This window comes from Abramis brama (genome assembly GCF_963993115.1).
Source record: "Abramis brama genome assembly, chromosome: 25".
In the NCBI taxonomy this organism is placed as follows: Eukaryota; Metazoa; Chordata; class Actinopteri; order Cypriniformes; family Leuciscidae; genus Abramis; species Abramis brama.
In genome coordinates, this window is record NC_139987.1 from 23,479,244 (window position 1) to 23,502,270 (window position 23,027).

General features: G+C 36.3%; 2 protein-coding genes across 5 annotated transcripts in view; both read left to right on the plus strand.

The window, feature by feature from the left end:
- The window catches only part of xrcc4 (X-ray repair complementing defective repair in Chinese hamster cells 4), a 36,387-nt gene extending 25,920 nt beyond the window's left edge, over positions 1 to 10,467 (plus strand). For all 4 annotated transcript variants that reach the window (XM_084103893.1, XM_084103891.1, XM_084103892.1 and 1 more), the window contains exons 7-8: positions 1,232 to 1,373; positions 9,917 to 10,467. In XM_084103893.1, coding sequence (XP_083960019.1) covers positions 1,232 to 1,373; positions 9,917 to 10,031 — 257 coding nt within the window. In that variant the 3' untranslated portion in view covers positions 10,032 to 10,467. The remainder of the gene's footprint in view (positions 1 to 1,231; positions 1,374 to 9,916) is intronic.
- Positions 10,468 to 12,334: 1,867 nt separating this feature from the next.
- vcanb (versican b) overlaps positions 12,335 to 23,027 on the plus strand; it is a 31,106-nt gene continuing 20,413 nt past the window's right edge. Inside the window, exons 1-5 of the mRNA XM_084104469.1 lie at positions 12,335 to 12,529; positions 13,416 to 13,486; positions 14,871 to 15,281; positions 21,931 to 22,105; positions 22,195 to 22,322. Coding sequence (XP_083960595.1) covers positions 13,423 to 13,486; positions 14,871 to 15,281; positions 21,931 to 22,105; positions 22,195 to 22,322 — 778 coding nt within the window. The 5' untranslated portion in view covers positions 12,335 to 12,529; positions 13,416 to 13,422. The remainder of the gene's footprint in view (positions 12,530 to 13,415; positions 13,487 to 14,870; positions 15,282 to 21,930; positions 22,106 to 22,194; positions 22,323 to 23,027) is intronic.

The following is a 23,027-nucleotide window of genomic DNA, read 5'->3' on the forward strand; positions in this document are numbered from 1 at the left end:
GTTTATTGCAGTCAAGCTGCATGTACAGTGCTTTAATGTTGAAATGCAGCATGATTTTAATGCGTTTATGATGTTGATTGTGTTAGCGGAGTCACATCTTGGCCGGCTGCCTGAATACTGGCTGTGAGAACCTCTATTAATCCTGTTCAGAGCTATTATACATTCACAAATAATAACTCATCTTGTCCTTTTTTAAATAATTGAAATTATTAAATTGGCAGCAGATAGCTATGTAGCTCTCAGATTTAGAAATGGTAATAATCGATCAGGTTGGCTGAATATTTCAGCTTTAAATTAAATGTGTTAAATGTGTTTGAAACAATTTAAGACATTAACAGTGCACTAACAAGTAGAATAGAATAATAATTATTTATAATTTATTTAAACATAAAAATAATAATAATATAATTAGTGCTGTCAATCGATTTAAAATAAATAAATAATTAATCGCACATTTTTCTCTAATTAATTTCTCCTAACTTTGAAGTTTTCAATATATTTTTATATTGTAATAATTTCACATTTAAACTCCAAATTAATGTTGAAACCACAGAAAGACAGTATATTTTAAATATTTGTTTTATGGCATCTTTTTATGAATAAAGACATTACCGATACCAATACTGATGCCTCTATGAAATTGTTTTTTCCCCCTCAATTTTAGCCATTATTTATAGCCATTCAGCATTTCAGTATAATTGAGAGCTATTAATTTTAACAATTATGATATTTAAAAAAAATATAGCAACTTTTAATTTAAGTGAACTTAAAACAATCTTCACATACACCCATGATAATAAATGTCACATTTACCTGTGGCCTTCAATATATCAATACATCTAAGGTTTTTTAATAATATAGTATGTTTGAGATTGATCCGATGTGGGAGTGAGTCCGTGTAGATTAAAATGTTTATAGTTCTATTCCCAAACTTGTTTATTATTTGGTCTGTTCGATGCACATTGTTATTTCTGCACATTATAATGTTAAAATGTTCAATTTTCTATATTTATTTATTTTATTTATTTATTTTTTTTTCTGCTGAAATACTTAATCATAGCATTTACAATTAGTTATCTATACCATTTCTAAAGTAGAATGGCATAATGAAATATTGTCCAAATGTGAAGTACATTTTCATCAAAACACAAAGACTACAACTGAAAGAAATGGTAAAAATGAACAGTGAATGAACTTTAACACTTGAACTTTCCCATGTTTTATCTAACAGAGATGCCGGAAAGCAGCCCGATGGACGACAGCCTGAACGACATCACAGATGTGGCCCCCTGCCGCAAGCGTCGCCACCGTCATCTTCAGCAGCTGGAGACTCACGCCAAACGGGCAGCGCTGGACCAGCGACAGAGATCCAGGTAGCATCACACATCCTCCATTTAATTACTCGTTTTACTGTGGTCGATCAGCTCGTAACGCACACACAGACTCCTGGAGGCCTGTTATCTAATGTTGCATATGATACCCATAAACCCCTGCGACTGCGGCCGTAAAAACGTCAGTGATCATTCCGGTTGTCTTACTCTCTGGTGTCCACTTCATTAACCTTGGATGTTGCTTTCTCTCCGCGCCTGCAGCCAGTCGAGCAGACAGAAGCGGGTTTCCCAGAACTCTCTTCCGTCGTACGGGTGGAAAACATTGGTCTTTTGCCAGCACCTTGTATTTTTCCAGTGCAGGCCCCCCTGGGTGCTTCTCTCTCCAGCCTTTTTTACTTATTAATAGGAAAATGTGTATAATTTCATCTCCTCCTTTGCCAGTACCTCAGTGGACTCCATAATTGTACAATAAAAATCCCGTGAATGGTTTAGATTTGCATTGAGCAACTTCTTCAGACTTGATGGCACCTGAGGGATGCCGATCCTGAGAAAACGTGTTGCGTTTATCCTAAAATAGTCACATTGTTTTGGAGATTATTTGGCATTAATTATTGTTTTTGAGTTATTATTCTAGTATTATTCCTTGGTGATTCTATCTATCTATCTAGCTATCCATCCATCTTTCTGTAGTATTTCAAAAATCTCTCTGTCTGTCCGTCCATCCATCTTTCTATAGTATTTCAACTGTCCATTCATCCATCATCTCTTTATATAGTATTTAAAAAATCTATCCATCCATCCATCCATACATTTATCCATTTATCCATCCATCCATCCATTTATTCATCATCCATCCATCGTATTTCAAAAATCCATCATATTTCTAAAATCCATCCATCCATCCATCCATCCATCCATCCATCCATCCATCCATCCATCATATCTTTATATAGTAGTTAAAAAATCTATCCATCCATCCATCCATCCATCCATCGTATTTCCAAAATCCATCATATTTCTAACATCCATCCATCCATCCATCCATTTATTCATCATCCATCCATCATATTTCTAAAATCCATCCATCCATCCATCATATCTTTATATAGTAGTTAAAAAATCTATCCATCCATCCATCCATCCATCGTATTTCCAAAATCCATCATATTTCTTCCATCCATCCATCCATCCATCCATCCATCCATCCATCCATCCATCCATCCATCCATCCATCCATCCATCCATCCATCCATCCATCCATCCATCCATCCATCCATCCATCCATCCATCCATCCATCCATCCATCCAATTTCAAAAATATCCATTGTTCTGTCTGTCTGTCTGTCTGTCCGTCCATCCATCTTTCTATAGTATTTCAAATATCCATCCAGGGTTGTTAGCTCAGCAACATGCCAACATCTAGACTAATGTGGTCGACTACGAACACTAGATTAATGTCTTATGCACTTTACGTGAGGAGTGTGTTTGTGTGGCGTGATTGATTTGTTAACTGAGTCGTTACACATTTCCAATCAGTTTAGTTTGGATGCCACCTTAAAAGGGAGCTGCTAAAGTCGACAGTCGGTAGATGGGCAGCTAACTAGCATTTGGAACAGAGCCTGTGTGTTTTATTTTGAGTTGGCAGACATATATGAAAGTTTCTCGAGTTGGCAGACGTATACGAAAGACGCTTTGGCTTCATATTGGATTGACGTTATGCCGGGATATGGAGAGATTAATGTTTAATGAGGGTCTTTTAAAACTCTGTAAAAACAAGAGTGTTTGTGTGTCTCTGCAGGCAGAGTAAATGTTTAAACTGATTCTGTTTAAAAGTGTTTCTAGTCTCCCAGTGTCGCCGACTGCTCCCCCTGTCAGCAAACACTTAAAGCGGTGACGTTCGCAGGCCCTTATGGACCGAGGTCGCGGTGGTCCATGACAGAATGATGCCTCATCGCCAGATGTTTTGTGCGTGTGCTCGCGTGTCAGGTGTTGAGGGACACTGAGAGTTTGTATTGGACTTTCTTTCTCATTCTGCAGCCCGCTGTTACGAAACGGGTTCTGCCACTGTGTGTAAGTGTAAGACTTTCCAAACATTAATAGACTTCCATGGCATGGAGATCTGGCTCTAACATCTTTAGAGAATATCACACGAGTGAAGAAATCCAGCTGGAGTCTCTCATTGTGTTCCTTGAATGAGGTTTTTAAACAGACGTGTGGCTTTGAATGCCTCGGCTAATTACGCACAATTTGAGTGCTGGAATTCTTTTCTAGAACATGACACAAATTAGTGGTGGTGCATCATAAATGAATGTGCGTTTTATGTGGCAGGCAGCTTTAAAGGGATACATCACCCAAATATTCTGTCATCATTTACTCATCCTCATCTTATTCCAAACCTGTATGACTTTCCCTCTCCACACAAAAGCAGATGTTTTGATGAATATTCATGTTTTTTTCATACAATGAAGATAATGGAGACTGAGCCTGTCAAGCACCAAAAATGTCAAATAATTACATTTATTGAATATATAATGTGGTGTTTTTTTAACGCAAATGTGTTTTTCATATTGCTTCAGAAGATTTTAAATGCAACACAAAAGACTACTTTATGAGACTATATGGAATATTTTATTATATTTATGTTGTTTTTGGAGCTTGACAGTCCCTGGTCTTTATCTACTTTTATTGTACGAATAACAGCAACTCAAATTTTCTGTTCACAGAAAAAATGTATGAATTTCTCTTATTGCAAATGTTTCATTTATTTGATCAAAAATGCAGTACTGTTGTAGAGACTGTCTCTAATTGTTTTTTTTTGTTTTTTTTTATTGTAATATATTTTAAAATGCAATTTATTCCTGTGATCAAAGCTGAATTTTCAGCATCATTACTCCAGTCTTCAGTGTCACATGATCCTTCAGAAATCATTCTAATATGATGATTTAGTGCTCAAGAAACATTTCTGATTATTATCAATGATGAAAACAGTTGTGCTGATTAATATTTTTGTGGAAACCATGATACAGTTATTTCCAGGATTCTTTGATGAATATAAAGTTCAAAAGAAATCTTTTATTACATTATAAATAACTTACTGTCATACTTGATCAATTGAATGTCTCCTTGCTTAATAGATTATTTATAGTATTAATTTCTTTACAAAAAATAAATGTTATTGACCTCAAACCTTTTAATGTTCGTGTAAATAAAGCAGATATCAAAGTAAGTTCACCAATGAGTGTAGATTTTGAACACAGTCACTGTTCCATGCCAGTCTTTTATCGCTCTGCCAACATCTCTAGAGGAATCAAAAAGCAAATGGCCTGTTATTGTAGGTTTAAAAGCCCTGTATGGGCATCAAGAAATTCGCCAGTAGCTGCTTCCCAGCAGGCAAGAGACAAGTCTTTGGATAGAGACAAGAATCAGTCCCACGTTTTTTTTTTCCCCCACAAACAAACCGCACAATCGGCGCTGTCCACAGATGGCGAGACTCTGTGCCATGGCATCTGCTCTAATAAAGACGATGTTTAAAAGCATTTCTCCTCCAAAGGCTGAAAAGAATCACCCAGCAGACATGATTTGTTTTATTCAGCTACAGAACCACATGTTCAGATCAGAGCAGCTTCATTTGGGCTGCTTTATATTTAAATGTATATGCAGTGAGAATCTGTTTTGTAATGAAGGGCGGGACTTAATGTGACTTAATGTTATCTATCGTAAATTGATTGGATTGTGAAAAGCAAGTGTTGCTTTGCAGCATTGAGACAGGTGATTGAAAAGTGACAGGCATTTGAAGTCATTTCTGAGGAGAAAGTTTGAATGTTTTGATTAAAGATTGCCCAGACAAGCAAAAAAGACATGATTCATTGAGACAGTAAAGTTAACTGTAGAGTGTCTCCTTCCCAGGTCGAAGAGAAGGAAGTCGAAACTGTGTTAGAAGATTCAGAAGTGCATCAGAACTTCAATAGTTATTTTATATGAGATGAAGATGAAGAAGAGGAAGAGGAGAGAGCGAGAGAAGGCAGGCGTGGATTGATTTGGGCTCTGGCTGAAACAGTGCCGTTCTACAGTCTCCCAGCACCTGCCTAGAGATGAATCTGGCTGAGCATGACAACAGACAACAATCAGCCCAGTTACACTGCATTAATCCAGCGCTCAGCGTGTGTTTGCTGCAGTTCGCTTAGTTTGTGGGACTCCCAGAGAAATGTCCAGGTCATGTTTTACTCCATAATCAAAAGGAAATATATATATATATATATAAATGGTACATTATCATTTTGTATATATAATTTAAATAATAAAGGTCATTTCCTTTTGATTATGGATCGAACTGCAGCAGCAAACACACATGCTGAGCGCTGGATATATGTATATCATTTTTATATGGTGTATATAGTATAATATATATAGATATATATAATTACATATCTGTAAATATTTAATATCTAATATCATAAATATGTATATATACAATTGTACATGTATACATATATATATATATATATATATAGTTGTCATATGCAAATATATATATATCTAATTATTGCCCTGGTACTTGCCCAAGTCAGTTTTGAGAGATTCACCCTTGTGTTGCCTCTGTTAAGAATTATTTACACTTGATGTAACAACTTCTACAAAAGACCAGTAGTGGTGTTTCAGACAACCTGGAAGACTTTTCATTGCTGGTTCTTTATTTTACTTGAGTTCATCATGTTAAAACCTGTTTTTCATTATTCTAATTAAATCATCCATTGGTTTACTTCATGATATGTGGATATACATTTACATTATTTATTCTTATGTCTCATATGGCTGTGGTCTTTATTAGAAATCATACCGTAACATCTCTCCCCCTTTCTGGGCTCCTTTACATTCTCTTAACCAGATCCAGTGCTTCTCGTAATAATAACTTAAAAAAAAACATAAGACCTTTTTCCTCAACCCGCAGACAATTCCCAGCTTGTTCCCAGTGAATCACGACAGCAAATATACGTGATCTACGTGTGTGCTCTCCATGCCCGTACCTACGGATTTCCTCCCAGAAGGCAGTAGGAAAGCAACTCTTTCTGTTCATCATCAAAGCTGCCCTTACAGGAGAGTTTAGTTGCGTCAAAATGACTTCCAGATGCGAGCCGCACAGGGGAACCCCTTGATCAAACCACCATATTTACATGTGCAGAAATGCAAATGCGCTGTTTACACTCAGATTGTCCGAGATTGCGCTGACTAAGCATCGTTTCGCAGATGAACGTTTGGGGTTTGCTTTTTAAAGATGCGTTTCTGATGCTTGATTTACTAAGTTCAATAAAATGTGGTTTCCGAGAGTCAAATGAGAATGAACTAATCAACTAACAATTTTAGTGTTTACATGTTAGAAAAGATCAAAATCTTTGAGCCTCTCAGTGTTTGTTTGGTACCACTACCAACGCACCATATAAAAAGCTCTTTGGTCAAGAAAAGGACAATCACAGACTTTTCTCATTTGTTTCATTGTGTTTTTGAGGACAAATCACCATATATTTGCAAGCAGGATCCGTTTTTTACTTTAAAGTCTGCATTAAACGGAAGTTTCGATAGTCTTTTCTTCCCCATATTGAGTGAAACGGCTTCTCGAATGTGAAAAAAATGTAGGGCGGGACTTGACTTTGTCCATCAGGAATTGATTGGATGGATGTGGTTTGCTATTGGTGGATCTCATGTGAGTGACAGGTTGCCCCGCCCTCACGCCAATAAACGCATCATCAGAGAGAGAGAAGAGATGAGATGTCTCTGCAAGAGGAACGGGAAGTTATTTTGATGAAAGATTATGAGAGCACAAGAATAAAATAAAAAAATGATGCGAACACATAAATCATTTATAATCAATACTGCAATATTCCATAAAAAATAAGAGTTGTCTATTTTAAAATCATGGTGACTTTAGCTAAATCATGTTTTTTTTTATCTTTCACATCAACCATGGCCTGCAAGATTATTCATCGATGAAGCATGCTATTTCATAGACACTGAAAAATTTACTAATAAATGGATTTATTTGAAGCAAAAGAATGTGGCATCTGTTTTTAAACAGATTTTAAAGACTTCCACTGCGTTTATGTTGCGTCAATCCCTGTGGACCTCACCTAACACTCGCTTCCTCTTTGCTAGACAGCTCTTTAATTGCATGTCTCAGAAGCAGGTATTTGAGTCCTGAACTGCACTTGTGGCAAGATGAGATCTCAAAATGTGATTCTACAGGGATCATGAACCTGGAAACACAGTAATCTGTTTTATAATATAAGGCCCTGTTGCTTGTACATTGGGGTCCTAAAGTCTGATTCCACTGGTGAAAATGCTTCTTTGTTGCATTTACGATTAGCATGCAACCTAGAAATAGATCAGAATCTGATCTATTTCTTCATTTAATATTCATTGTTTTATGTCTTTTTTACATTTCTATGAAGAAAAGCATATTTTCCATGTGGTTGCAGTTGCAGACTTTTTGACCCCTCTGTATGTGGCAGTAACATTGTGGTGAACCTTTACATTGTCATCAATTTTAGGCGACAACACTCTTATTATTCCTCTCAACTTTTTTTTGATATTCTTTCAATGTTTTATGTTCATTTTTTTCCCCTTGAACATTTAAAAATTGCTCGTTGAGCAAATGAGCCTAATTGCAGTTGAATATTTCATTTTTATTTTTCCTGATTGTTATTATGGTGGTATTTTATGGAGCAGCTCTTACTATTTCAGCAGGATACTAAAAGGTTTCTGGAAGCTCCTCAGCATGATCCGTTAAAATGGCGTCTTATTCACCTGATTCCTGTAGCTACATTACGAGGAGACACTGCTGGATGCAAACCTGTTTCTAATAAGGAAGAGTTAGTTTCCAGGGACACGCTCTTTAAGAGTGTGTGAATGCTTTACGTGGAAGCTGTTAACTTTTAATGAACTCCATTTCCCCCACGTTGAGGCTCATTAAAGCTCACAAATATTATATACATGAGACAAAAGAGAAATTCATTCTGAATATGATTCCTGATGCATTGCATATTTAATGCATTATACTCTTAATGCATTCAAAATGGCTCTTAGATTTAATTAATTATTATCTATGAATTAAAATTATTTACTTATTTATATTACTGCATTAGGATCACCAGGTTTTTATATATATATATATATGTATATATGTATATATATATGTATATGTGTATATATATATATATATATATATATATATGTATATATATATGTATATATATATGTATATGTATATATATATATATATATATATATATATATATATATATATGTGTGTGTATATATATGTGTGTATATATATATGTATATATATATGTATATATATATATATATATACACACACACACACACACACACACACACACACACACACACACACACACACACACACACACACACACACACACACACACACATATATATTTATTTATCATATTCAAGTCATGCAGTGCATTATCAGAGTTCCTCTGTGATCCTCCACCTCCCCAGCTCCACCTGCCTAGATCTGCTACGGGATTTATATGTCTATTTATGCAGTAGCATATCTTATAATCTCACAGCAGTGTGTCTGTGAATCTATTAGCAATATTAAGTCCACACTTGCTCTGCAGCAGCGTAGCAGATCTAGTCCGTTTAGACCAAATACATTATCATTGCCATATTCAATAACAAAATCTCTTCTGAGATTGTCATGATTGAAAATATACTGTGTGTATGTATAAAAATATTTATTGGATTGATCTGAAGAACCTATAATGTATCTCCAAGGAACCAAGGAATCTCCAATAAACTGTAAAAATGGTTCTTTGCTGGACCATTGAAGAACCTTTATAGTTTACATTCATCTTGTCCATGTAACTTTTTTGCTAGATGTGATGTAATCCAACTAACTTTCTCTCATGTGTGTGTATGTTTAATTCCAGCAATGTTGTCCATGTGTTTTCTGGTACACCACAGGACAAGCTTTGCTTAAAAGGCTACATGATCCCCGGCACATCCTGAAATTAACAGGCTTACGGGACTATAAATCTCATTTATTTTCCCTCCCTGTGACCTGATTTCTTCTAGCGCTTTGAAAAGCTCTCCGTCGTCCTTAAAGACGGAATCCTGTGGGAGTTTCTGCAGCTTAACCTTTATTTCTTGTTTTAATGCTGAAGAAGCATTTTTACATAGGCTGCTAAGTTTGTCACAATGTAGTAATGAAAGCAAGTTACCATTAACGTAAGTTAGTTCTGCGGTGACTTTGAGACATAAATGTCACCTTGTACATCAGTGTCAGATCCACTTTGAGTGACGGGGTACATGATCAGTGACTTTCAAACTCTTATTAGCATCCGGTGACACTAAAAACACATGGTATGTGCCTGATTATACAGGATGAAGCAGGGTGAAGTGTACAGTGTTTAGACTTGACCCTGTTTTAAGGAGCCTGTGGCACTGGGTCACTGTAATCAGGCAGCAGTAAGACTTTACTCCAGTGTCATGACTTATACCAGCTTCTGCTATGCATTTAACCTCCACCTTCTGCTGACGCTTGTTCCTTCACTTTGTAATTTTAGAGAGAAGCCGACGGAAGATGCCAAAGCCGAAACGAGCAAAACGTCAAAAGTCCAACTGAAACCAGCAACCGCTGCTGCGAACCTTGATCCAGACGACCTGTTCGACGATATATGACCCTCTTTGGGGTCTAATGAGCACCATTCATGAAAAGCATGACTTTTGTACTGTTTTTAAACTATATGAGCAATAAAAGTATGAATTTTTAAAGTCTGAATCATGAGATATAAACTAGCAATCGAGAGAAAAAAGTTCAAATTGTGAGATAAAAGCCACAATTAACCTTTTTTATTTTTTTATTGTGAGTTTATATCTCACAATCCCAATTTTGTCTCACTATTCTGGATTTTTTTTTTTTTTTTTTTCAGAATTAGTTTAAATTGGATATGAGGCAGAAACAAGCTTCCATGCTATTAAACAATATTAAATATTAAACAATGAAAGTTTATAAAAAGAACACTTATTTTTGAAAATATTTTAGAAATGTGTCCATTTTTAACTGTAAGGTGTGATAAATATAATAAATGTGAATAAAGATTTGTTTTTCTCATTCCCTAAGTAGTGATCTTCCTTTCGTAATGCGTTTACAAAACTTGCATGCATTGTTGCATTAGTTATGCTGCACTATTGGTGTTGTGGACATCTCTGCTTTAAAAAAATACATCTTAAACCAGCCTAAGCTGATCTTTTGGTCTTTAGGCTGGACTGTTAGCTGGTTTTAAAGAGGTTTTGGGCACTTTTTTAACTGGATCGGCTGGATAGAGCATCTTTAAACTAGCTAAGACCAGCAAACCAGCTCTGACTGGTTTATGTCTGTTTTTTCCAGCTGGGACGAATGATGCATGCAGCTTGTTGAAGAGATGTATGCTGTTACTTTTCTAAACAAGCTGATGATTTTCACCTTGTGAGAGATAAAGTGGGAGAAAATCCAAAACAAAAAGATGCATTGAAGAAAGATCCCAAGCCATGGACATCAGAATATTATAGACTGGTGTGAGTGAACTCTTTAGACAACTAAGCAACCTCCAATCGATGAGAACACCTTAGCAACTGCATAGCAACACGGACCGTCCCATAGAACAGCCGCTAATGAGGCATCTATGTGTATTATGTCTATGATTCAGAATGGAAATCACTGACAACACCCTATCATCAAGACAGGTAAGCACCAATCATGTTCTCTAGAAAATTTGACAGTCTTTTATTATTATAGGTCTACGTGTAGTTTGTGTAGTAAAGCTCACATTTGATTAACAATGGATAAAACATATGATCATACAATTTCCCTTATAGTAAAAGTGAATAGAGCATATATTGGATAAACTGTGTACAATAACTCCTTAAATACACACTACTGTTTAAAGGCCAGTTAGATTTTTTTAAATAAATATTTTTTTTTGTTCAGCATTAAATTGATCAATTGTCAGTAATGACTTTTGTTTTTACAAATTAATTCTATTTCAAATAAATTCTGTTCTTTTGAACTTTGTATCCTGAAAAAAGGTTTCATGGTTTCCACAAAAATATTAAGCAGCACAATCATTTTCAACACTCATTATAATAAGAAATGTTTCTTGAGCAGCAAATCAACATATTAGAATGATTTCTGAAGGATCATGTGACACTGAAGACTGGAGTAATGATGCTGAAAATTCAGCAAAATAACATAAAACAGTTATATGTCACAATATTAATGTTTTTACTATTTTTTTATCAAATTAATACAGCCTTGGTGATCAAATCCTACCGACCCCAAACTATATGCTATATGGACTTTTACCAATAATCCTGTAATCGCTAAATCTAATGAATGGTGCGGGTTATTTGTAGCAGAGGTAACGGTATCTTCTCTCCCCCGTGTGGAAAGCTCAGGCAAGCTCTTAGAAGCGGAGTAGAGCAGTTCACATCAGCTCACAAGAGCAATTTGGCCACTTTCACACCTCTTAATAACCCAGTTACTCCATCAGCACCTTCAGCATGTCTGATTATCAGTGCCCTGTCAGACCTGCAGATGCGCTTTTACGCGCGACTCCGCGTAATGCAGAGAGCTGCTTAACGGAGCAGTGCTTGTGTTCTGTGCATACAATCTGTAGAATGAATGTTGATTTAATTTGCGAAGACTGTCACTATCTTAGCTGTTACAGGCACTTTACGAGCAGATAGACATGCTTTGGACTTTGCGCGGAAGTTTTCTCTGCAGCTCCAAGATTGTGCGCAATGCATCAATGCAATTAAAGAGAAGAGAAACAAAAAAATAATACTTTTTTTTCTTATTTATGCACCAAGTTATATGTTCAGACTATCTTAATCGGTGATTCAAAATCCAGTTTGCACTAAGATTAAGAGCGCAGAACATCTCTGTTCCTCTTCAGTCAGCAGGATGGATCAGATTCGTTTTGGGTGGGCACTCTCTGCCCCTCCTCTGGAAACTGACGAAATCATGGGTGGACATGGAATTTGAACTTGCTGCCGGCTCATGTCTCCAGTCTTTTCGTGGGCATCGGGGGAAGAAAGAGCACTGACTTCTGCGGCTCGGTGGAGGAGCATCAGATACATTTGGACTGCATTTGGAGAATCAGGAATAGCTAGTCAGTATTGTCTACTGGGAAAAAATAGTAAGTATTATTATTATTAACAATCTTGATACTTGATGAATATTACTGCACATTAACAAGTAGCCTAATTGCTTTAATTAAATGTCAGTTCAATCGCATTTTAATTTGACCAAGCTCTCCTCTGCTATTAGAGCACATTTGCCTCAGTGCATCTCTTTGTTTCTCATTTGACTGTCTGTCACCCTGAAGCTTTGTTCGCGCTTGGCATCATCTCAGTGGAGGTCCACTTATCATTATCTCATCATTATCATTTTAATGCCTGTTCTGCTTTAATGTGGATAGCTGAGTGTGATATCAGTGGTGCTGGGGTTTAGATAAGCTTTGGATTGCTTTCAGATAAGCTTTTGGGTTTGATTTGGTCTGATTTTAATTGATCTGTCTTCATTACGCATAGATTGGCTTTAGATTTAGCGCGCGCTCAGATTTCCACGGCGATGTTAATTGTTAGAGAGCGATGCGTAAAGATGCTTTATAGGTCGCTCTCTAGTGTTTGCACTATATAGGGCGTGTGTGATACAGTTTGACTGTCATGGGTTTTGGACACCACAGCTGTCACAGGATGATGATCCGTATATTTCTGAGGTGAAGTAGGACTATTAAGATGGAACATTTGCTTTATAACCTTTTTAACCACTAACTATGAATGATGCTTTCATAAACTCGTTCTCTGTTTGACTGCAAAGCCATTTATTGAATTGATAAATTGAGACAAGAAAGCAAACAGAGAGTGGGTGTTTAAAGACCTATTGGACTTGGAACAAAGACATAGACAGACATGAAACAGAAACAGTCTGACAATCAGCCCACGTTAAAAGTAGCTAATCTGTTGCTGCAAATGCAGAAGTAGACTGACTTTTACGAAATGAAAAGCTTGCTTTATTTCCAGATTTGAGATGTTATTGGACGTTAAGCACATCCTCTGGTTGGTCTGTGCCTGCAGCGCTGTAACCCACGATGGTGAGTTTATTAGTGTGTTCGTGTGTGTGTGTGTGGCATTTTTTCTTCTTCCACATTATTATAAACGTTTCCTTTGTACATTCACTTCGACTCTCCAAACCTTTAAAAAAGATTAATAATGGACTGATATTAAAATTTGTGACAATACTGATTAGCCAATAATCAATTTAATGTAATGGCTGATATAAATAAATGGCAAATATAAAAAATGTATGCTAGTTTGTATTTAAAAAAAAAGTTTTATGTAAATACATTTACATTTAATCTTTAAAATAAAAAATAAATTATACAATTACATATAAATATATATTGTAAATATTATTTATTACATAATATTTATTTTATTATTATTATAATAAATAATATTAATTCTTAGTACTCAGTAGTACACTATATTTATTAAACAATGTGACTGTTTTTCATATTGTACATTATAATGTTGTCTTGCCTAAATTAGCTTGTTTTGTTTATTTTTTAAACTAGTTTATTAAATTATTCAAATAAAATATTTTAAATAAAATATTAATTTTATTTATTATAATAATTATATTTACATTTAATTATTAATATGTATATTGATATTTAATTAGAATAAGTATATATATATTTATATATTTAATAAATAATATGAATATTTTTCATATTCTAATAATACATATTTTAATGAAATATTTATTTAGAGATTTGTTAAAGATTACACTTAGTTAGTGCTATTAAAATATTATTGTTTTAAAGATTGATGTTAAGTGAGTGTTAGATGACAATAAAGGAAACTAAAATTAGGAGAAATTAACCAGTGGGATATATAAAAAATCTGACAGTTATGATGATGTATCATGCATCCCTAGAAATCATTGTAAACAAATCTCAAATTGTTCAACACTTCCTGTGTGTTAAACGACTACTTCCTGTCTGCTGCAGTGTTATTGCAGTATCATTGATACTCTATTATTATTTTTGTTAATATTTTGAATTGGATTTTATTTTATTATATATTTACTATATTATAGGCAATATGTCTATATAGTTTTTAGTTTATTTAGTTTAATTTACTTTATTATTTCAACTTTAAACAAAATTGAAAAATGTTTAAATGTTTTTATATTTTTATTTCAGGTACATTTTATTAACATTAATAACCCTGGTCTGCTATATGATGCTGTATGAGAGATGAACTGCAGCATTTTTGGTTTATGAAACCATTACATTGATTAATGACTCGAATGCTTCTTTTAATCCCATAATTAAGGTGAAAATATCGAGTCTATCTGGAAACAGAATGTTTGAGTTTGGTGTCAAAGTGTGTGTTAGTAAAAGCTTCTAGAAGATGCTATGATGTGTCTGCTCCTGGGTTCCTCTCCTCCATCTGCTTCTTGTTTCCCAGACTCGGCCCGTAGGATGAAGGTGGAGAGGAGTCCTCCGGTCCGAGGGTCTCTGGCGGAGCAGGTGGTCTTGCCCTGCCATTTCTCCATCCTCCCCCACCCGACTGGCACCTCCAGCACACCCACCGCTGCCGCTGCGGCCCCGGTCTCCAGCGCCAACCCGGACCATCTGCGCATCAAGTGGACTAAACTCGAGGGCGATGAGGAAAGCATAGTGATGGTGGCCCAGAACGGGTTCATCAAGATCGGCCAGGGGTTTAAAGACAGGGTGTCTGTGCCCAGCCTCCCCGAGAAGCAGGGCGACGCGTCTCTGACCGTGACGAGGCTCAGGGCCAGTGATGCGGGCGTCTACCGCTGTGAGGTGATGCACGGCATTGAAGACACTCAAGATACAGTCTCCCTGGACGTCACTGGTCAGTGATTCCTTACGCTAATTTTGAAAGTAATGCATGTTCCTGGTCAAATTTCAATCGTATAATTGCTAATGACTTCCTTTTTTAGTTTGACGGCACCAAGACCCGTTCACACCAAGGACGATAATGATAAAGATATAGTTCTAGAAATTGTTCTAAATTGAGTGGTGCAGGAATGACGTCAGAACCCGGAAGTCTAATTCGCCGCGGGTTCCTTCAAGAATTTCCTATTTTTCAATTTGTGGGAAATAAAGCCTGTGGTAAACATAACTTGAGTTACATAGCGCAAAACATAATAGTTACTTATTAACTCTTTCCACGCCAGCATTTTTTTTTTTTTTTTTAGTTGCCAGCCCACGCCAGCATTTTTGATCATCTTCACAATGAACATATGAACATGCAATATATCAAAAGAAAGAACAGAGCCTCTGCTATTAATCAACAACAGCAAAATGTTTTATTCTACCTTAATGCATTCTTTTTTTTTTTTTAATCAACACTTGAATGTGGTTAAGTTTCATTAAAAAAGCAAAAAGCTGAGAAAATCACGTTTTTGTCCGTACGTACGTCTTGATGGGATTCAACGATGATCAAAACATAGATTGAGTAAATTGAGTCCATCAACACCCCCAAAGCTTCACAGTCATATACAGCTCGTCCTGGGTCGACATTTCATCCAGTAACATTAGGCAGTTTTGATTTATATGCTGTTTAATGTTGATGATCGCGCTATTTTACAATTGCATATGCTTGCATATGATATCGATTGTTTCTGCTTCTTTTTCGCCTGTGTTTACTCTTTCAGAAGATGTTTTATAGCGCCACATACCGCATAACAGCGAAAACACGGAAGCCGGAAAATTCCGTCAATGGCGGGGAAAGAGTTAAAAACATACATTTTCAAAAACGAACGCAACTGCTTCAAAAAACTGCGTATTCGCTATGAGTGTGTGCAATTCACGTTGTAGAACAAAACGTCAAACTATCGTCAAGTTATGTTTACCACAGACTTTATTTTACACATACAGTGAGGAAAATAAGTATTTGAACACCCTGCTATTTTGCAAGTTCTCCCACTTGGAAATCATGGAGGGGTCTGAAATTGTCATCGTAGGTGCATGTCCACTGTGAGAGACATAATCTAAAAAAAAAATCCAGAAATCACAATATATGATTTTTTAACTATTTATTTGTATGATACAGCTGCAAATAAGTATTTGAACACCTGTCTATCAGCTAGAATTCTGACCCTCAAAGACCTGTTAGTCTGCCTTTAAAATGTCCACCTCCACTCCATTTATTATCCTAAATTAGATGCACCTGTTTGAGGTCGTTAGCTGCATAAAGACACCTGTCCACCCCATACAATCAGTAAGAATCCAACTACTAACATGGCCAAGACCAAAGAGCTGTCCAAAGACACTAGAGACAAAATTGTACACCTCCACAAGGCTGGAAAGGGCTACGGGAAATTGCCAAGCAGCTTGGTGAAAAAAGGTCCACTGTTGGAGCAATCATTAGAAAATGGAAGAAGCTAAACATGACTGTCAATCTCCCTCGGACTGGGGCTCCATGCAAGATCTCACCTCGTGGGGTCTCAATGAACCTAAGAAAGGTGAGAAATCAGCCCAGAACTACACGGGAGGAGCTGGTCAATGACCTGAAAAGAGCTGGGACCACCGTTTCCAAGGTTACTGCTGGTAATACACTAAGACGTCATGGTTTGAAATCATGCATGGCACGGAAGGTTCCCCTGCTTAAACCAGCACGTGTCAAGGCCCGTCTTAAGTTTGCCAATGACCATTTGGATGATCCAGAGGAGTCATGGGAGAAAGTCATGTGGTCAGATGAGACCAAAATAGAACTTTTTGGTCATAATTCCACTAAACGTGTTTGGAGGAAGAAGAATGATGAGTACCATCCCAAGAACACCATCCCTACTGTGAAGCATGGGGGTGGTAGCATCATGCTTTGGGGGTGTTTTTCTGCACATGGGACAGGGCGACTGCACTGTATTAAGGAGAGGATGACCGGGGCCATGTATTGCGAGATTTTGGGGAACAACCTCCTTCCCTCAGTTAGAGCATTGAAGATGGGTCGAGGCTGGGTCTTCCAACATGACAATGACCCGAAGCACACAGCCAGGATAACCAAGGAGTGGCTCTGTAAGAAGCATATCAAGGTTCTGGCGTGGCCTAGCCAGTCTCCAGACCTAAACCCAATAGAGAATCTTTGGAGGGAGCTCAAACTCCGTGTTTCTCAGCGACAGCTCAGAAACCTGACTGATCTAGAGAAGATCTGTGTGGAGGAGTGGGCCAAAATCCCTCCTGCAGTGTGTGCAAACCTGGTGAAAAACTACAGGAAACGTTTGACCTCTGTAATTGCAAACAAAGGCTACTGTACCAAATATTAACATTGATTTTCTCAGGTGTTCAAATACTTATTTGCAGCTGTATCATACAAATAAATAGTTAAAAAATCATATATTGTGATTTCTGGATTTTTTTTTTTTTGATTATGTCTCTCACAGTGGACATGCACCTACGATGACAATTTCAGACCCCTCCATGATTTCCAAGTGGGAGAACTTGCAAAATAGCAGGGTGTTCAAATACTTATTTTCCTCACTGTAAATTGAAAAACCCCATAGGAAATTCTCGAAGGAACCAAACGGCAAATTAGACTTCACACCACAACTATAACGATAACGACACAGAAGAACGATTTCGTTAAAAATCACTTTCAGTAAAATGGTGTTTCTTTAGCTTCCTCCATCTTGCATGGTTTCCATTGGCAAACCCGTTCAGCAATGGCTCTCAGATGTGCTGCGCTTTTTTTGCTCTTGTAAGCACATGTGATGATGTAATTATTCATCGAAAGCCAAAATGGAACAGCGTTCCTGTCAGGAGACAAGGGCGGAAAGATTATTTTGCTTTAGAGTCTGGAAAAATCACTTTCAGAGTCTGGTTTTACCTCGAATCTTGACAAGGCCCTATTGTGTTTCTAAATAATATAAATGAAGTGTGAACGATTTGTGTTTTAACCAACGTTTAAATGAAAGAAAATGTTGTTTATTCTTTTCTTTTTTTGGTTTGCTGAATGATTGCATTATGAACAAATGTCTGAAAAATCATCCAGGAATTAGTTCAAGCTAAAAAGGGTCCTAACTGTTGTAAAATGAGACCTTGGTTAAGATGATGTAAATCTGAATCACTTTGCTTTGTAGATGGAGTCTGATATTAAAGGTGCAGTAAGCGATTTCTGAGAAACTGCTGGTGCATCAGACAGCTAGCGCAAGTATAGATGAATCAGCTGCGATTCAACAATGACAATAGCATACAACAGCATATCTTGGATCTGTGAAACATTGCAAAAACAATGTTACTCGCGTATCGAGCAGAAACAAAGCATCCTCTGCATCCGTTTTCAGGCCTTCCTGCTCAGGTCTCTCTAGCATTGGAAAGCTTTTCTAATATTAACGTGGGTTCTGAAGCTCTTGCCTAATTGAAACCCTTCTTCTTTCAATTATATTTGAGTTTTTCCTCTTTATCTCAGTTATCTTTCTTTCTACAGTCTTTCTACAAATATCTCGCTTGCTCACTCTCTCTCTCCGCCCCTTATTGCTGATTGGCTCAATGGTGCTCCGTGGATTGGTCCGATCCACTTTGTTTTTTCTCCTGTTCACCTAAAAACACAATGTTTTTCATTTTCAGCACACACAACAAACATCTAGCAAATATTCACAAAATTGTTTGTTTAGGGGTTGATTTAAATTTTCAACAACATTTCTCAGAAATCACTTACTGGACCTTTAAATGAATATCCTGGTTTCAATTCAAGCCAAATCTACAGAATCTGTAACATGCTTTTTTTCCTTCAAATCAGTTCATTCATTCCCTGGGAATCAAACCCATGACCTTGGCATTGCTAGAGCCATGCCTTACTCTTTTAAAGTGTATGAAAATATACACTGTATATCCAACAATTAAAGGGACAGTTCACCCAAAAATGAAAATTTAATTTGTGTTCCGAAGATGAACGAAAGTCTTTGGAATGACATAAGGGTGAGTAATTAATGACAGAATTTTCATTTTTGGGTGAACTATCCCTTTAAACATTATACATGCAATAACCTAACCTGGAACATTCCTTTAACAGAGGACGTGAAAGAAACCATGCTAAAGATTTTCTTAGGTGACAAACAACACTTTATTTGTTTACCGCATTACGATGCCCAGTTGTGAGCAGTAAAACATGAGCACATCTGGCTCACGTGAGGCGGTGGTATTGGACGGTTTGTAGGCCCGTTGAGAACTGTGTGTCTTCCTGCCAAATACACTCAATGCCCTCCGTTTAGGCCCGCGCTGCGCTGATTGCCACTCAAAGGTAGCGCTTGCCCAAAAAAAGCCAACACTGCTATCCCTCTGAGGAAAGCGCATTCAGAACCTGGCCTGCTCAGCCAGTAGTTTTGCTAATGTACCCAAAAAAGACTAGAAAAGCCCATATAAGGACAAATTACAGAGTCTGACTGCATGGCCTGTTCTGAGAGCCTGATTAGTAGTTTTTGCTAAAGCAATATCACTAGTTTTTGCTTATATGTGCTGAAGTATTAAACATGAAACTCAAATTGTGTGGTTTGTCTAAGGAACAAATACCAGTGATTTAGGAACCAAAAGTCTTTTATTTATTTATTTATTTATTTGCATGCCACAGCTGTTAGACAATTTGGACAGTAAAACCCTCTTTTGGAAAAGTTGCATCCATAAATTCAGCCTAAGTGAAAAATAGTGAATCCCTGTGATTAAGAATTTATATATATTATATATATATATATATATATATATTTTTTTTTCTTCCTTTTTGCTGTTTTACTTTATTTTTACTTTATATTTTTTAGCTGTTTGACAGTTTGGAGCCCTCTTGGAAAAATTGAAAAAGGAAACGTCAAAGTGAACAAATCCCTGTGATTTAGGAACAATAAAGGCACGTTTACACCAAGGATGATAAGTTCTAGAAAAATCTTTCTAAATATAAAAGAATAGCAGAATCCACACCACAACTATAACGATAACACAGAGAAACAATATCGTTGTAATCACTTTCAGAACGACTTTTTTCCGCCGATGAATGATAAAAACATTGACAGCCAATCAGAATCCATCCTGCTTTAAAGAGCGGCAGACGACAAAACTGCAGTGCATGCTTATAACAAACAGAAATATATTGTGTGTTGGCATGGATGCTAATATTGTTATCATTATAGTTATCTTTATAGTTATCATGGTGTGAACGGCCCTTAAGTGTTTTTTTTTTTTTTTGTGCAAGTTTTAGCTGTTGGACATATTTATTTATACACATTCATATACGTCTTTAGTCATTGTGTTGCATCATGCACTGTTCACAGTAACATATAATGAGTGATGGTGATATGGATGGTTTTGATGCTTTGGTGCTGTGTAATGCTGTGATTACTATTCAGATCATGTTCAGTATTTGACACGGCAGGTTCCTGAATAGCTGAACAATAAAAGGATTCTTGATTTTTGCCAGACAACTGCTTGTTGTTGTGGCTGAAACCTCCAGGGTTCAGTACAAAGGCGGCCCTCTTTGAATCTAGCAATTTATCAGAAAAGCAGCCCATTTGATCACTTTTGTTGTTAGATGAAATCAAATATGCATAACACTGACCATATGACCATGTGACTGGAAATAAATAAATAATTTTTTTAATATACACTACTGTTCAGAATTTGAAAGAAAAACGTAGCCTACTTACCCAAACTTTTGAGTAGTAGGCTAGTGTATAGAGCTGCACGATTAATCGCTAAAAGGCCGTGATCTCGATTTTACACACCTACACGATCTTATTCATAAATGACAAAAATTTGCTTGACTATTAAAACTTTGACAAAATCACAGCAGAATATTCATATCTGCATTGGCGCTGCCGCTGATACAGAGAGAGGAGTTGTCATGTGTAGGTATGCAATAGTCTTTTCAACCACACAGTATCATAATTGTCACAAATGTTCAAATTATCACAGAAGAACTGGGATAAAAGTTTATAGTTCGGATATAAACACTGATGTCTTAGGAAGCGATCAAAACAATTAAACTTGCCGCTTCAAATAACGATTGCATCGATTACATTGTTACGCCAGTAGGTGGCGACAAGTGACTGTTAAAAAAAATGAATTGACATCGAATCATTCATTTAGGAGATTTATTAAAAAATGCAGATTCATCCAGTAATAAAACAAGTGAAGTATTTATGAGTGAGTCATTGAATCATTCATTCAACACAATTTAAAAAAAATAAAAAATTCATTCAAATGAATTAAACACTTTTAAATAAACTGTAACAATTAAAATTTCATCAGAACCTCCAGTGAGTTAAATGTTACTTTGTTTAGTTGTCCGTTCAGAATCGTGGTAGAATCACTATCTTTATTTGAAACAAAAGAAATTATGTTTCTCAATTTATGCCGAATCATGCAGCTCTACTAGTTTAGATGGTGTTCTTGTCATAGATACACAAATATATTAGTGTATCACAAAAAACAACAACACTATTGCTATATATTAAATTTGATCAAATAAGTTTTGTTCTTGCTTTTGGTTCATGAACTTGATTTCTGTTTTCTCATAGGTGTTGTGTTTCATTACCGCGCCAACAGCAGTCGCTACAGTTTAGATTTCGAACACGCCAAGCAGGCCTGCACTGATGTGGATGCAACCATCGCCACCGCTGAGCAGCTTTATTCAGCCTACGAGGACGGATTCGACCAGTGCGACGCCGGGTGGCTGGCAGACCAAACCGCCAGGTGATTTCTATAGCTCCACACCATGAAATCATGTTATCTACATTTGAATATTGCTGATATACAACCACATCTGGGCTTGTTCTCCACAGATACCCGATAACAAAGCCACGGGAAGGTTGCCATGGCGATATGATACTAAAGCCAGGAGTCAGAACGTACGGATTCAGAAATTCCTCCGAAATGTATGATGTGTACTGCTACGTTGGAAAACTGCAGGGTAAGTTTAGAAATCAGACTCATGCTGCGTTCACGTCTTGTCGGAATTACTATAATTATGAGACGACAGCATGGAGATTCTGCTCAGGGCTGTTCACATGCTCAAACTCAGAAATTACCTGTTTCTATGGCAACGCTAATAACACCTAAATGTTTTTTTTTTCTTCATTGCAGTAATGAGAATTTTGAAGGGAAAATGTCTGATTGGGTGGAAAATGTAATTTTGAAAAAAATCCTAATGATCCACAAATATTACTTTTTAGTTTTTGTTTAAAAATATTTGTTTCAATCAATAGAAAATAGATATACAAATACAATATCCATGTGCGGCTTTAATGGTAATGACAGCAAAACATTTAATCACAATTTACTTCAATATTCTCTTGCAAAAGAAAAATACTAAGAAAAAAAAACAAAAAAAACTAAAACTTACTTGGTGAACTTTACGGAAACATGTTATCCCAAAAATTTCTGAAATAAAAATATAACAAATATTACCATGTACAAATTCTTATATTATTTTATCTAAATAATATCACTATTTAATATTTTTTTCTTTAAATGAAAAAGGAAATGGAATTTTTATTTTCATTGAATATAATTAGAATTTCATATAACTAGAATTTAGAGAGCAAATGTCTCAATTCAAAGGGAAAAAATCTTAATGGTCAAAATATTTAATGTAATTTAATAAACATAAGTTACA